General features: G+C 33.3%; 1 protein-coding gene across 1 annotated transcript; it reads left to right on the top strand.

Annotated features, from left to right (window-relative positions):
• Positions 1 to 5,259: 5,259 nt before the first annotated feature.
• On the top strand, positions 5,260 to 13,639 carry LOC128861010 (inactive ubiquitin carboxyl-terminal hydrolase MINDY-4B). Its single transcript, XM_054098866.1, has 8 exons — positions 5,260 to 5,773; positions 8,752 to 8,957; positions 9,039 to 9,210; positions 9,493 to 9,558; positions 9,631 to 9,701; positions 12,395 to 12,551; positions 12,621 to 12,692; positions 12,903 to 13,639. Exons 1-8 carry the CDS (start codon positions 5,717 to 5,719, stop codon positions 13,389 to 13,391), a joined length of 1,290 nt encoding a protein of 429 aa, XP_053954841.1. The 5' UTR covers positions 5,260 to 5,716; the 3' UTR covers positions 13,392 to 13,639.
• Positions 13,640 to 15,379: the final 1,740 nt, after the last annotated feature.

Genomic DNA, 15,379 nt, shown 5'->3' with positions numbered 1-15,379 from the left:
TGGGCTGGTTTACATGCCTCAATAAATTCGAAATTTTTTATAATAAATTATATTGGCTTGCGCTTGCATGTAAATAGAATTTTCAAGGCTGTTATTAAAAATAAATATAAAAAAATTCACCTCAAATTGATGTACCAAATGTCTATCGAAAGTGGTGATATGTGAAAAAATAAAGCAAAAGTATGGAAATTCATGCCTGCGGGCTTGTAGGTGAGCAATAAAATAAAATTAAACCACGTTAGAGAACTAGCAAAAAATTGGCACATACATATGTATATATGTATATGTTAAGTAAAGTAAAAAGCAAACATTTGCTGATGTATGCTAAAACTGCAGGTGAAATTCTGTATGTTCGTAACTGAATCAATACTTAAGGGGTCCCGGTGGTGTAGAGCACGAAAATTTGGGGTATTTTCAGGAATTTTTTTACACCAAAAAAAAAAATGAAAAACGATATTTAAAGTAGGCTTTTTATTTAACTTCTTTTACATACAAAAATGAAATTTTTTTGTTTTTAATTTTAATAGTTTTAATAGTTTAAAATGGCGCTGAAGTAGACCTTCTCTAAAAGTTGGACCTGGACGGTGTTGTCCATTTGGCTCTTCTATTTATCTGAAACACAAAAACTAAAAATATTATTAATTAGTATGACTATAGCTCTGCCCCGTACTAGAATAAAATAATTGACAAAATGGTACGGTTTTGAATTTGACACTAAAAATGGGGGGTTTTCATTTTTATAAAAAAACGAAATAATTGAAATAATAATGTGATTCTACTATGGGCGATAGCCATTGATGTTGTGAACAACATAATAAACAACATAGGTATTTCAGACAATTCGGTTGAATAGTTTTTTTTTTACAACACCAGGCCGAAAAATGTCGTTTCGAGATAAATGAGTTTAAAGTTTGAGGTAAAGGAGCCTAGGGGTCTAGTTAATGGGCTGTAGAAGCCATAATATTGGAGTTTCCGCATGAAAATTTCACAGTATATTCTTAAGACACTATACTTTCGAAATATTGAAAAAACAAAAAATCGATTCTTTGAAATTTCTAGACCCCCTTAAACAGAATATTGGTACGTATGCAATAATACATATTGGTATATTGAACAACATATAAACATACAATATAACGGTTAACTTTCTATCATATGTAATTTTAGGGGCATTTCACACCAAGCAGAAGTATAATTTTAATTGAATTCACGAATCAGTTGCCTGTGACACCGAGAAGAGGATTTAATTTATTGATATGAATATAAATCATGTATGTATAAATACAGTACATTAGGGCGGGTCAATTTGTATGGAATGATTGTTTTTTTGATGTCGCTCCTAGGATATTCGGGTTCCTCATATAATTTTAAAAAAAAAAAGTTCACTAAATCATAGGTGTGGACAGGCAGCCATGACTATGAAGATATAATGTAGAAAAAAGCCACATATTGTGGAAAAGAAAAGCGATGTAAAACAAAAAAGTACAAAGAGTAAAAAAAAAGTTACATATAGGGACTTTTCCTATTACAATATTAATAAAAATAGATTTAAAAAAGTCTTCGTCCCAAAAGTTTTCAAGTACAAATTTTTATAAATACAAAACAAGAAATCGTAATATTTTAGTTAATCTTAATCTTTACATTAACTTCTACTAACTCAAGATAGGTGCTAAAATTTTAGCCGCTTGAAATTGACTTTAGTGCTTTGCTCTAGCGGACTTTTTTTCTTTTATGGCGATTCAGAATCTGCTTGAAAATATGTCGAATAAAAATGGAATCGCCTGATGTATATGTACATAAAACTTACAGTTAGCTGCTATATTCATATATATAATATTATATAAATGAGTGTCTATTTGTTTGCCCCTTTATTCCTTTAAATGTTTCATTCATTTTATACACATATTCAAATATACGAGTAGGTTGCAAACTACACTTTAGAGAAATTGTCAATAAAGCAAGAAAGCGGAACTTGGCTTATTTTCTCTTCAAAGTTTATTCTTAGCCTTCCACTCGAATATTAACAAACTAAATGGTTCCAAACGAGGTCAGTCTTTATTCGTTGCTGAATCTTTTACAACATACTTCATAATTATCTTAATTCTAAAACTAAGTTTAAAAGCTAAGCAAAAAATATGCAAGAAAAAAAATCGGCTAAATCAGCCCAAAGCCTCACTAGTACCAAATAGCCCTGGCTAATTTCTTTCAGTTAAACTTCTAAAACTGCCTCAGTTTTCCTCTGATATGCTTGAAATTCTGATATACAATTGCAAAAGCGTGAACCTTTATAAATATGCGGAAAACACGAAAACAAGTTTAGAAAAAAAAATCGGTCAAATGAGCCTAAAGTTTCACAAATACCACCATCGTAATGGCCGAGTGCCATCCATTTAGAAAGAAATAATAATCGAGTTTTTTTTTTCAAAGTAAATTTCCGGAACTTGAAAGTGTTCTTATGGTCTTAAATGATTTTTGATATTTTGCGAAACCTTAGTGAACAGAAATCTCAAGACAGTTTGCCATTCTTTTCAGCTAAAAGCGCCCTATATTATTGCAAAAGTAATGTTCCATGTGAATATTAGAAGACTGGTTAAAAGTCCGATTTCTCAAAGAAATCCTGTAAACACACCCATAAACGCATTAGCATAAGCAACAGGTTAAATTCGAAAATTTATTTTCGAAGGCGCCGCTTGAATTGAAATACTGGCCACTTGAACTTTTCAAATGACGTGGTGGGAAGAATTCATATGGAAATACTTATCAATTTATAAATTTACAGAAAAGTTGCATATTCCACTTATGCTGGATATGAACCAAAATTCCTGAAGTTAAGGCTTGAATTCATTGCTGATTTGAGAGTAAAGAAAACTTCTTTCGCATGATGGTTTAAACTTGCAGAGCTAAACGTAGTACGTGGTTACATTAGATCACTGTCAATTAGTTCCTTTCGTTTCATATTTCGGTGGGCAATAAAACGACTAAGGAGTCTGAGAAATTCTAATATCTGATAAAATAGTTCGAGGGCCCGAAACCTAGGTTAGGTTAGGTTGAAGCGGTTGTCCTGTGGGACACACTCAAGCTCATAGCCATTGTGATGTCACGTAGGTAGATTGCCCCTATCTCTCCTAAAACCAGTATGTGTTTTCAGAAATTTTAGAATATCTCTGATTTCTTTAGAACTGAGATCTTCCAATTCATTAAAAAATTGTTTACCTACAATAGTAAGCCTACGTCTAGATAAAGCAGGACAATGGCACAGTAGGTGCGAGATATTCCTCATCTAGACAACTTCTACTGAAGTCATGTGTTTGCACACCCATCTTTTGGGCGTGTCTACCTATTAGGCAGTGCTCAGTTATGACTGAAATTAGTGTGCTAAAACTGTGTTGGCTTAGCAGAGATTCCGTGCGTTTAGCATTGAGAGTCGGCCAGAGTTGACGGGCGATTTTGCAGGTGGCTTCATTACGCCATCTTTCGTTTGCTTTCCTTACGATTTCTTCAATGATGAGTAGCTTACATGTTTGTAAGGGTATTTATATGTCATTGTCTATGTACTCATCGGTCAATTTGGTGCAGCCATCTCCTTAAGAGATGTGCGGCATTTCATGGCTACCTTGGAGGTTGCCGACTGTTCTGTGAGGGATTTTATGGCCGCTTGGCTACCAGTGAAAATATAGATATCATTTCCGGGTATCGTATCACACTGCATTAGTGTCGCGGCTTTCATTATTGGCACAGGACAGTTGTAGGGGAGCCGAAAACTGAAGGACATCCCCAAATGTTCGGAGTATACACGCCCGCCCGCTCACCTTTGAGCCATCTGTGTATATGGTGTATGGACTCGCTCTGTCTTACATCGTCCTGTTCCCACCCTTCCCTTGAGGGTAGGGGGGTCGTAAATGCTGTAATGGCAAGTGAAGGCAGGAGTGCATAGTCCACCAGCCCAGAGAAATTTATTGTATAATACTCGAATGCCTATCACTTTGTCAGATCACTAAGGAAAAATCAAAAAAAGATAAGCGATTCGGTGTGGCTGCTGCTGCTCTTAAGTATTTAGATATGTGTATATTCCGTCTTTTATGAAGCCGACATCGAGAATTTGCAAAAATATTTACAAATTATTTTAAAAAATATATATAATGCCTCCTTCACGTAAGTATATTCTTGTACCTATAAAATGACAAATTCCTTTCATAAGATTCAAAAAGTTGAACCAAAATTTTATTGATTTACCATAAAATCCATGGCGAAGTCTCGAGCTTCCACAATTCGTGAGTATGTCAATATATAAATATGTGTCATTCAATGGCATTCATGATAACTGTGCCTCATATGATTTACTGGCGATACGTGAAAATTTATTGAACCTCCGCCAAAATAAAATACGAAAGGGTAAATATATAACTAGAAGAGAGTTCACATGTAAAACACTTCTAATAGGCAAAAATAGTTTATGGTTGTTAGCTGAACTTGAAGTTCAATCAGCTGTGATTGGAAAAAAGTGTCTAAGTGCATGCATAGGTAAGTGCCTAAGCCTTAAGTGATATAATAAAAGTCTGTAGTTATGAGAGAAAGTGCAAGTGAAGCTATCAGAAGGTGTTAAGTACATTTAAATTTGTCCTAAATTCTCGTAACAATGCTCGGTTGCATGCAACGCCTACATATAACAGCTAACTATGACAAGTACTGCTATTGAATACCAACGCATAAGTACTCATATTCATGTGTGAGTGTGTGTTCATGCAAGCACTTATGCATACGCGCCTGCATTTGTTGGCTGGCAAAGAATTTAAATGGAAATCCTGCTGTCACCTGTATTTCCTACAACCGGCGGCCTGCCACCAACCGTATCAATTTTAACTACGAACTTATCCGTGCCACTCTAACCAAACTGCATGAGAAATCAGGCACACACACATACATATGCATATATACATACATATGCATTTAAATATTTCTATAGTGTGAAGTGTGAAGTAAATTTCAATTTCACTTAAATTTTGAATGACTGGCAGGCAACAGCAGGCAGCCGCCATGCGGCACGGCAAAACTTTTCGGCCGAGAGTGAGTGGTGATTTTTCTGAAAACGAAAGAACAAAATTTGCAGCTACTTAAATATTTTTCATAGTCCAAAAGTCACGCCTGTATCTGTGAGTGTTGAATGTGGCTTTGATTGTAGTTTCGTGAAATTATATGCACTTCTCTTACATGTCTGTATGTATGTACTCGTATGTAGGTATATAAATATAGTAGGCATATAAATACATGCCTCTCTGTGCTTAAATGGCCTAGGCTTAAGATTGTATCTACGGCTTTTGTGTGTTATTAAATTTGTAGAACTGTGTGGTTGTGGGTGTTAAAGTGTGTGGCTCTTTGTGCGCGCGTTCATGGCATTTGAAATCAAAGTTTATTGAAAAGTGCGCTTAACATAATGGAAAACGGATATTTTTGTCAGTTTGCTACTTTAGCAGCGTCAAAATTGTGAATATTTAAAATCATTTTGCTGTGAGCAGCGAAACGGTGTAAACGTCTCTTTTGGGGTGTTGGTAAACAAACTAAATATTGAAAAAAAAAATCTTAAGAAAAGGAATTAAAAAAAGTTTTTATTAGAAAAAAGGAGATTGAAAATAGTTAAAAATTAAAAAAAATAGTTATAATAAAGTAGTACCAATAAAAGCCAGTGCAGTACGTCTATTAAACTAGAAAAAAAAACAAAATGAGCTCACGTTTCATAACTGAAGGTGGCACACCTATAACGCCAGAGTTGGCAACGGTAAAATAGAACTTTAAAGAAACACATAAATGAGGAACTGAAACATAAATTTCAATATTATTTTCAATATGGAAGAAAATAAATAATACTCCAAACAAAATGTGAAAAATTCTAAATTTTCATAAATTACTGTTAATATGAATAAAAAAAATTAACAAAAATGTTGAAGATTTAAAAATTTTATAAATTATTTAAAAAATGGAAGGATATAAATAATACTTAACCAAAAAACAATTATTTTTATTTAGAAATTTAATAAATTATTTCAAATATAGAAGGAAATGAAAAATGCCTAAAAAAGTTTTTAAATTTAACAAATTATTTTAAATATGGAAGGCAATGAATAATACTTAAAACATAAATAAAAATTTTAAAAGTCTAAAAATTTTATAATGGATATAAACAATACTTAAACAAAAATATTTTCTTTTTATTTAAAAATTTAATAAATTATTTATATTTATATATAAATATAGAAGGAAATGAATAATGCTTAAGAAATACAAAAAAAAAATTAAAAATTTTACAAAATATTTTAATTATGATAGGATAAAAAATTAAAATATTTTAAGAAAAGTTAAATTAAAAATCTGTATAAAAATATAGATTTTAAACTAAAACCAAATGGACAAAGTTCAAATTACCATACATAGCCTACCAAATAAAGAAAACAATAAGAAATTGTGCTTTTTATTTAAATGCTGACTTTGAGATCAACTTAATTTCACTTCATTAAATCAAATATAAAACAATATGAAAATATTATTTTTAAAATTATTTTTATAATACTTAAAATAATAAAATTAAAAAATACGGTTGTGAAAAGGCAAGCAAAAATTTTGAAATTTAAATTTATTTGCTGAAGAATGGGAAGAAATAAAAAACTAAAAATTTCGAAATACTTTAAAACTAAAATTCAAAATTAACATTTAATTGCGCATTTAATTTTAATTATTAAATACAACAACTTGGAATTAGAATTATGAAACGCAGAATTTCGGAATTTAATAAGCAATTTCAGTTAAAAATTAATAATCATAATAAATAATACTTCTATGTTTAAAAACAAAAATAAACTAAAAAGATAAAAGTGCCAGAAAGCTGAAATTTTATCTTAAGCAAAATAGTTTTAATGTTTATTTATATGCCAAAATTAGAAAAAGAAAATCAAAGAATATATTCGCCAAGTTTTATAACTTAACAAAATAGAATATTGAAAACAAAAAAAATTGAAATGAAAGAATTAAAACAATTAAATGAAAAAGTTCAAAAATTCAAAAATCAAATTTGAAATGAAAATCAAAATTTTTTTAACAAAGTTTCATTAAAAAGGTGGAATATTGAAAACAGAAATAAGAGGAAAAATCCAAAAATTGAAAAATGAAATTTTCAAAGAAAACAAAAAATGAAAACCGAAAATAGAAATGAAATCTGAAGCAAAAGATGTTTAATTCTTAGATATAATTGAAAATTTAAATGTTAAAAAAAATAAGTTCAATATGTAATTTTAAAATTTCAAAGTTCAAAAATTTTGAGAAAAAATTTTTTTTAAAGAATTCGCAGTGACATGCAACTTAAATTGAATTTAACAACATAATATTAAAAAAAAAGCTTAAATAAGAAACGTGGATAATAGTTCACATTGTCCGATATGCATAATTCATATCAATTTCCAAAAGGAATCAATTATTCGAAATATTAAATTTGAAAAAAAATTTATAATTTAAAATGGAAAATACTAAAAAAACACATTTGAATAAAAACGTTGGAATTGCTAGTGAACTAAAATTAAAACACTAAGCTTTAACACCAATGCTTTATAAATTTACCTCTAATATTGTATTGTATTGAAAATAAATAACTATAACCAAAAGCAGTTGTGAAAATTTTAAAATGTTTGGTCGATATCATTTTTTTATGAGCCTAAAAAATAATTAGACTCTTCATTTAAGCTGCTATATGGCCTTGATAATTTTCGGGGACTAGTGATATTTACGAGTGTTGTAAAAATCCATACAAAACTTACTGTTTTTCAAAATTAAAATGTAATTTTATATTTCCAATATTTCCAATATTTCTGAAGCAACATTTAGTTAGACAAAATTTAAAAATAACAATACCACAATTAATAAATTAATGACCTGTTAAAAAAATAAATAAATAATAGGCGCATACGCTTCTGTTAGGTGTTAGGCCAAGTTCCTCCCCATATTTGTAGCGTGCGTCTTAATGATGTTGCACAAATGCAGAGACTTACTTTAATGACTTATTGTACAGATATAAAGAGAAAGCACCACATAATCGACTAATAATCAACTCTTTTCGACGTTACATATAAATAAATGCACATAAAATAAATTCAACTCTTGATGTTCCATTGATGCATCAGGTACTACTAGGATTAGCTACTAAATATTCAAGTTCAAAAAAATGGGAACTAAATAATAAGACCTTAAATGAAAAATAATAAAAAAAGAAATAAATTTAGCATAACCAGAAAAATATAAATAAATTTAACATTACTCTAAAATTTTAAATAAACTTAACATAACCAGAAAAATTGAAATAAACTTAACAAATTTAAATAAACTTAACATAGTCAGAAAAGTTAAAAAAATTTAACATAACCCGAAAAATTAGCTGTTCTCCGTAAAACCTCACATGCACGCACTTACATTTAGTGCTAACATTTTCCATATTATTCAGTATTTGTTATTGTTTTCAATATTGGACGCCTAGAAGTGTACAGTGTAAAATAATGAAATATTTCAAATAAACAGCAGCGAAATTCTCATTTTCACTTTCATATCTAAAATTGTCTAAATAATTATATTAGAAAATCGAAACTAACCTTTTACATCGAGTGCGCGTGTATCTGCATATTTTTGATTTTTTAATTTATTCGAAATCATTTTCAATAACTTTTTTTAGTACAAAACCACCGATTTCTTTACTTATCTTTTTCATATTCAAACTAGGAACTTCGTCAACTCGTTTTTGGTACTTCATCCATTCCCATGCGTGCGGAGTGGACTCAAACGCCTTTCACTTTTGGGCCAGCCAAAGAAGAGCTCTCCTATGGGCTACGTTCACCGCGTAATGCCACACGCGGCCTACTCTCCGTCGTGCAGGGTTTCATTTTAAAATATCTGCTCTTTGGCCGACGTGGACGTACCAATCAGGAGTATGAGTAGACACTTTTTAAATAGAAGCACACATTATTTTAGTTAAAAAATATATTTTTGGTTCTAAAATCTTTATGCAGCCCGCTGATTTGCACGCAGGATATGCAAACGAATGCTCTGATAAATGCGTTGGTAGAAATTCTGCGATTAATTTCAGACAAGGGGAAGGTAACAATGGTTTTGCCCTCACCGGACGATGAGGTTTTCGTGGATCATAGCGTGACTTTCTTCCACGATTCAGTGACTGAGAAGGTGAGAATTCTTATAAGTAGATATTTAGTGGCAGGGCACGGGACATGCGAATCGCAAATGTGTGGCTTGAAAGTATTTTTTTTTTGTTTTTTTTTTTAACGGCTCCTAACTTATGTATCATCATTGGCAGATACAACGAGGCAATCTGGCTGCTATAGATACATTTGCTTTTAAAAATGAAGACTTGCATAAATTATTTCATAAGCATATTAAGAATTGGAGACTTGTGCCTTGCGAAACTTTTGGCTGGTAAAATTTTTTAAATTAATTTTTTTTTTCAAGTTATATATTTTCACGCTATCACCACATGATGAGCTGGAGTTCTTCATAAAACGACACTTGAAATTGGTAAACTACGCAGTAATTACAAATGTTCACGCATTTAATAATATTCTCATATTCTGCCAACACCCAAAATAGTTTACTGAAGAGGATTCACCTGGTACTTTACTCTTTTTATATAGCGCAGTCCTAACGCGTTCGATGAGCAAGTAAGAAAATTATATTTATTAATAACTGTACATTATTTTTTTCCTTATTTATACTATTTTAAACTAAATGTTGTAAAGGCGTTGGATGTCTGTGGACTTCTCTCAAGACAACTCAAATAAAGTTCCCATTTTCTAGGCATTCATCATTAAATTACAAGATTTAAACGACGGTCCCCATGCTTGGTTGGTTGGGTAAAGCCGTGATTTATCCAGAATCCAGCTAGCACCCCCGCACCATTTTGTTGCAGTTTGGGCGGTTTAAGAACCTTATTAGATTGATGACGTCTAACCCTGACAGTTGTTCGATACTTTCGAACAGTGGGTTGCCAAGGGTTGATATTCTCTTCTTTCATAAGGTAGCACATTCACAGAGGAAATGGAAAATCGTTTCCTTTTTCGCTGGTCGCTTACACCGGTGACAGTGTGTGTTGTGGGGGATGCTCATTTTGGCTACTAGTTTTTCGATAGACCGAAAGTCACTTATCATGCTGTGAGTCTGCAAGCATCCGACCGAATGCACCATATTCGAGTGAATTTTTGTATTATTACCACCCGTTTGATGCCGCGTTTGTTGACTAGCGTGAGCTTGATATGCAGATGAAAAGTTTGTTTCCGTATGGCAGTCATCCTTCTACTTTGAGTCGTTGGTGCCTATTTCTGCCATGAAAAACTCTTCGGCGATTGTCTATCAGCAGACAAAGTCAAATCTCACAAAGCATTTGTACCTTCAAAAAAACTACGTAGGCAGGTGAAATGGTTGAGTGCCTGTTCGACACCTCCTCGGGCTGTTGAAGGCCTTAACTAGAAGAGAATGTCGCAAAGCAAAGGATGTATTCATCAATTACATATAAGTAATATTGAAGTTAGCAATAATTCACAACTTCAGCCGCGGAACTCATCTCTATATGCAAGTTGGCGCAAAATTAATCACTCTATCGGAATATGTATAATTTTATAAATGGCGTCGTACGTCAGCTATATGGTATTTGGCACTTGTCAAATATACAGCTAAAAACGGTCCTCTTGCTTGGTTGTGAAAACCGCAAAGTCACTAACAGAATCTCCCAGAATATGCAAACTTTTGCAAATAAATGACTTGGACGAATTTGCCGAATTTCCTGGTTCAGAGTTATAGCGCATTAGAATTTACTAGCACTAACAATGTCAGAACCTGTTAATTTTTAGATTAAACGTCAGAAATGGCGTTGGATTGAGTACGCTTTGCGAAAGGAAAATAATAGCAAGGCTAAAATGGCACTGGACTGGAACCCCCCAAGGTTCACGAAAGAGAGGATGACCCAAAAGTGCATGGCCAGTATATGCTAAATCCCAACAAATTAGTAGTCGGCCTTATATTCTAGGAATCGCACAAACTCGTGATATGTGGAATGCGTTAAAGTTTGTGCTATGTTCCTATTAGAAACGACATTGAATTGTAGCCTTTCATACAATTTTTGTTTTATATTAAAAATATAGGCTGCCTATTTTTTCAGTCTACAACATACAAAGAATGAAGCGCGTGAAAGTCAAAATAAAGATTTTGATCACTCAAAATAGTTTTCCTATTTAGTAAAAAAGTTATTCAAAACTAAATTATTTGATTAATTTTGCGCCACCTTGTATGAAGTTAATTTGAGAAAAATAAGAGATGTGTCCACGAGTGATTAATATCAGTTGAGCTATCTATACATACACACACAGAAGCTCTTGGCGTTACTGCTGCCTTTCTAAACTGTATAAAGAATCGAGGTGATTGTGGGCAGTTATAATATTGAAGTAGTAGATTACAAAGTTTACATAGGAACCAACCGCCTCAACACCATTAACATTCAACTTAACTGAAAATTTCTCCTGCTAGTAACTTATTTGAACTGAGTAGGCAGTTGAGGAGTAAAACCTTTTCTCGACGAGCAAAAGCTACAACAACCGAGGAATCAATAAGATGCTGCATTCTAGTTAGCGATTCTGCGGAACATTTAAAGAGGTGTTAATTTACGATTTAAGATTTTTTTACATGCAGGCGACGGTGAATATGGCGAACGATGGAACGATGAGCTTTACAGCTTAATAAACAGGGAATAGTGAATAGAGATATAGTGGATTTACAGATTAGGTGATGTACTACGAATGAATACAAACACTCCAAACCTGAAAGTATTTCATGGGATATCTGATGGTGGAGGTACATGAAGAGCAAGACCAAACGAAGTGTGGATAAGTTACTGACTGCATTTATTATAGAAAAAAATTATAATGGGGAGAAAGACTTGGTTAATAGAACAAAATAAATAAAAAAATAGTAATATAAAAAGTTCTATTGATTGAATTTATCAGATGAAAAAAATTTTATTGTTTATGTTATTTATGGTAAAAAAAAATTAATAATACAATAAAATAAATAAAAAAATCATATTGATTGAATTTATCATACGAAAACAATTTTTATTTTTTTATGTTATTCATTTTATTTTTGGTAAGAGAAAAAAATTAATAATAAAACAAAATATATAAAAATTTGTATGTTAGAAAAAATCACTATGGGGAGGACTTCATTGCATTTATTATAGAAATATAGATAAAAATTGCTAAAGCCAAATTAATTATTTTAGTAAAAGTATGAAAAAATATCTTTATATGGATTCATTGTTTTTCACAACAAAGTTCCATATTTTTAATACTTTTTTTTTTTATAGAATACGCAACGACCTCGATTCAAACACTAAGGCAGTGCCTTTGACAATGACGAATAATGAGGAGGGCTCCTTGATGATTGTAACATTACTTTTGACTGGACGAGCCACTCCCTACTTGCATAATGGCGTTGTAAATGTCGGCGATGAAAATACTTATGTGAGTCAGTGGAAATATGGATGATAATTTCAATATATACATAGATAAAATAAATCTCATAAATTTCAGGCCATACCGCAATATGGAATACTAAGTCGTTGTACAATCGGATTTTTGCTCTGGGACTCTGATAGTACGCAGGTGATTCTTGCATCTACAAAAGAATTATATATAAGTACATTTATGAAAATGGATACATATTAGAAATAAGGTGTCAAAAATCGTGTCTAATATGTTTTTCTCTTACCATTCTCATGTCTACTTCATAAAACCAAATACTTTAAAACTTTGCATTAATATCAATCGAACTTCACTGTCATACATATCCATATGTCATCCATACCTCTACAGCCTTCCGTAGTGGCCTCACGCCAACCTGGTTCTCGGCTCAAAACACCCAACTATCCCATTTGGATTACCAGCTGCAGCGGTCACTTTGGTGTGGTTTTCAATCGAAATCCGGAACTTTTACGAAATTATCACGCAGAGTCGCGGTTCGATTTGAATTATTACAGCTGCTCCGGCCACAATGTTTTCATGACTATCGATAATCGTGTGTACAATGAACAGGCAACGGGCATGTTGGAACGTCAGGCGACCACAGAAAGTAGCAACGTAGCTGGGGCAGCAGGTGGTCGCAGAGATGACGAAACTGGTGGTGTTGGTGGTGGTGGTAAGAGCGTTGCCAGTGCCGGTGACAACGCCGATTTGCTGGCACGTGAAGAGTTGACAATGAACACCCCATTGCAACGTTTAATACACACCAAGTGGGAGGAGGCACACATACGTTTCAATGTGCAGCCATCCATGCTGAGTTATCTATTTTGCACAACACCATAGTGTGCGTATGCACACGAGCCAGTGAGTGTACAGTTGGGGAGACATGTGACAGCTAAGTCGATTTCATAAATCGTTTGGAATGCAATGAAGTGTGGTGATGTGCAGCTGTGCTTTTCAGTTCTTGTTTACGCAGCCTTTAAGCCGCAATTGCGCACAGCAAAATGGATGGATTTCTTCTGCTTCTGACAGCTTTAAAACCTATATACAACATTTTTGTATACAAATATTTGCACATGAAGCTTTGTTGAAATTAGCACTTAAAATAAGTAAAAACTTAAATTAAAAGACACATATCACTTAATGACTGAAATTTTAATGATGGGCAAAAGTGTTGAAGATTTGAGTGTACTTTGCGACTGTTATATGGTAATACAATTTTGAGACTCTCGCCAAGCAAATCCGGGTTAATTATGGATTCAATGATATACATTTCTTGACAGATGAAGTTCAAAGTCAGCACTACAAAGGAGCGCGAGTCTCTGGTTGTTTACGAGACATCATATCATATGGCGAAACAAAGTAATGAGCAATCATAGTAAGGGCTTATAAAACTTGCATTCGTCCACTAATGACGTATTCCATTGAGACACACCCAAACATAACAGCTATAGAATTTTCGAAATGCAAGCTCTTAGAGCTATAGCCGGTCATACTCTACGAGATCTTTCGAGGAATGAAGGCATAAGAGCAATGTGCGAAATATTCTATGTAGTAAAATGGAGCCGCAAAAGAAGACGAGATTAGAAGCAACATGTCCTCAGAATGACCGACGACCGTTTGGCAATACTGGTGATGACCGGGAAACTAAACACTACACGCACGCAAGGAAAACCACCGAACAGATGGAAAGAGCGCTGGAAGTGTTTGGGGATATGATATCGTTTTATGCAATATACAAATTCCAATCTTTTCGGATACTTAAAAAATGGACTGTGGTAGAAACAAGACTTTTTGCCCAGCAATTCACTTTGAATCTTACTGATCTGAGAGTGTTTTTCAAACCGATTTGTGTGTGTGTCGGCAGTTGTGTCTGTAAGGACTTACTCGAAATGTGTTCAATAATAGGGAAGATCTCCACAACCTTTTTGGCAATACAACATCAATATGTGCCAATTTCCGGTACATAATGCAGTTTTGGGAAATCAGAGAGCAGGTTACGTTAGGTTAGGTTAACCTGGCTGGCTGAAACCCAAGACATATATTAGAACTATTGGTCCTTAGTAGAACCGGATGGAACTTGACCCTTACGTTTCCTTGTAGTATACTTCTTGGAATAAGCCTGCGTCTTTTGCGAATCTAAGTAAGCTCTGAAGCTCTAACGCCGAGAGACATTCTAACCCCTCATATTGTAGAGCTAATAAACATTTCATTCGGGTTCTAGCTAATGCAGGGCAAGAACATAGAAGGTGTTCAAGAGTTTCTCTCATGCAGCTATCATTGTTTGTAATTCCCATCTTGTATGCGTGTGCTGCGAACAAATTGTGGCTTGTCAGTATACCTACGATAGTTCTGCTTTTCTTTCTAGACAGGGCTAGTACGAATCTGGCGTATTTATCTGAATTCTGTGTACACACGATTTTCACGACTTTACAAGTGGCTAGATTATTCCACCTTCTGTCTAACCGTCTGTCTGCATTTAGTCTCTCTATGGCTTCCCTGGTCCTAAGAACGTTTTTAGATGAAATTTCATATTAGTTTACTGCCGCTTGACTATCAATGTACAGTACCATCGTGATAGTCCGACATTTCTTAATCCGACACGTTCGGTAATCCGACAACCTCATAACCTCTATGGATGCAATTGGCATTATTTTATTTTGATCAGTCGTAGCAGAGCAGCAGAGGGGGATTGTGTTTTGTTTCCCGGTTACAATGTATTTGTCATTAAATTTGAACGACGCCAGTTCTCTCGCGATTTCTGACGGTGTTGATGTGATTTTTTTCTGTCTTTTCATGTCCTTATTTTCTGATTTGGTTTTACTTAGTGA

This window comes from Anastrepha ludens, chromosome 4, assembly GCF_028408465.1.
Source record: "Anastrepha ludens isolate Willacy chromosome 4, idAnaLude1.1, whole genome shotgun sequence".
In the NCBI taxonomy this organism is placed as follows: Eukaryota; Metazoa; Arthropoda; class Insecta; order Diptera; family Tephritidae; genus Anastrepha; species Anastrepha ludens.
The sequence above is the reverse complement of the archived record's forward strand: the minus strand, read 5'-3'. Positions and strand labels throughout refer to the sequence as shown.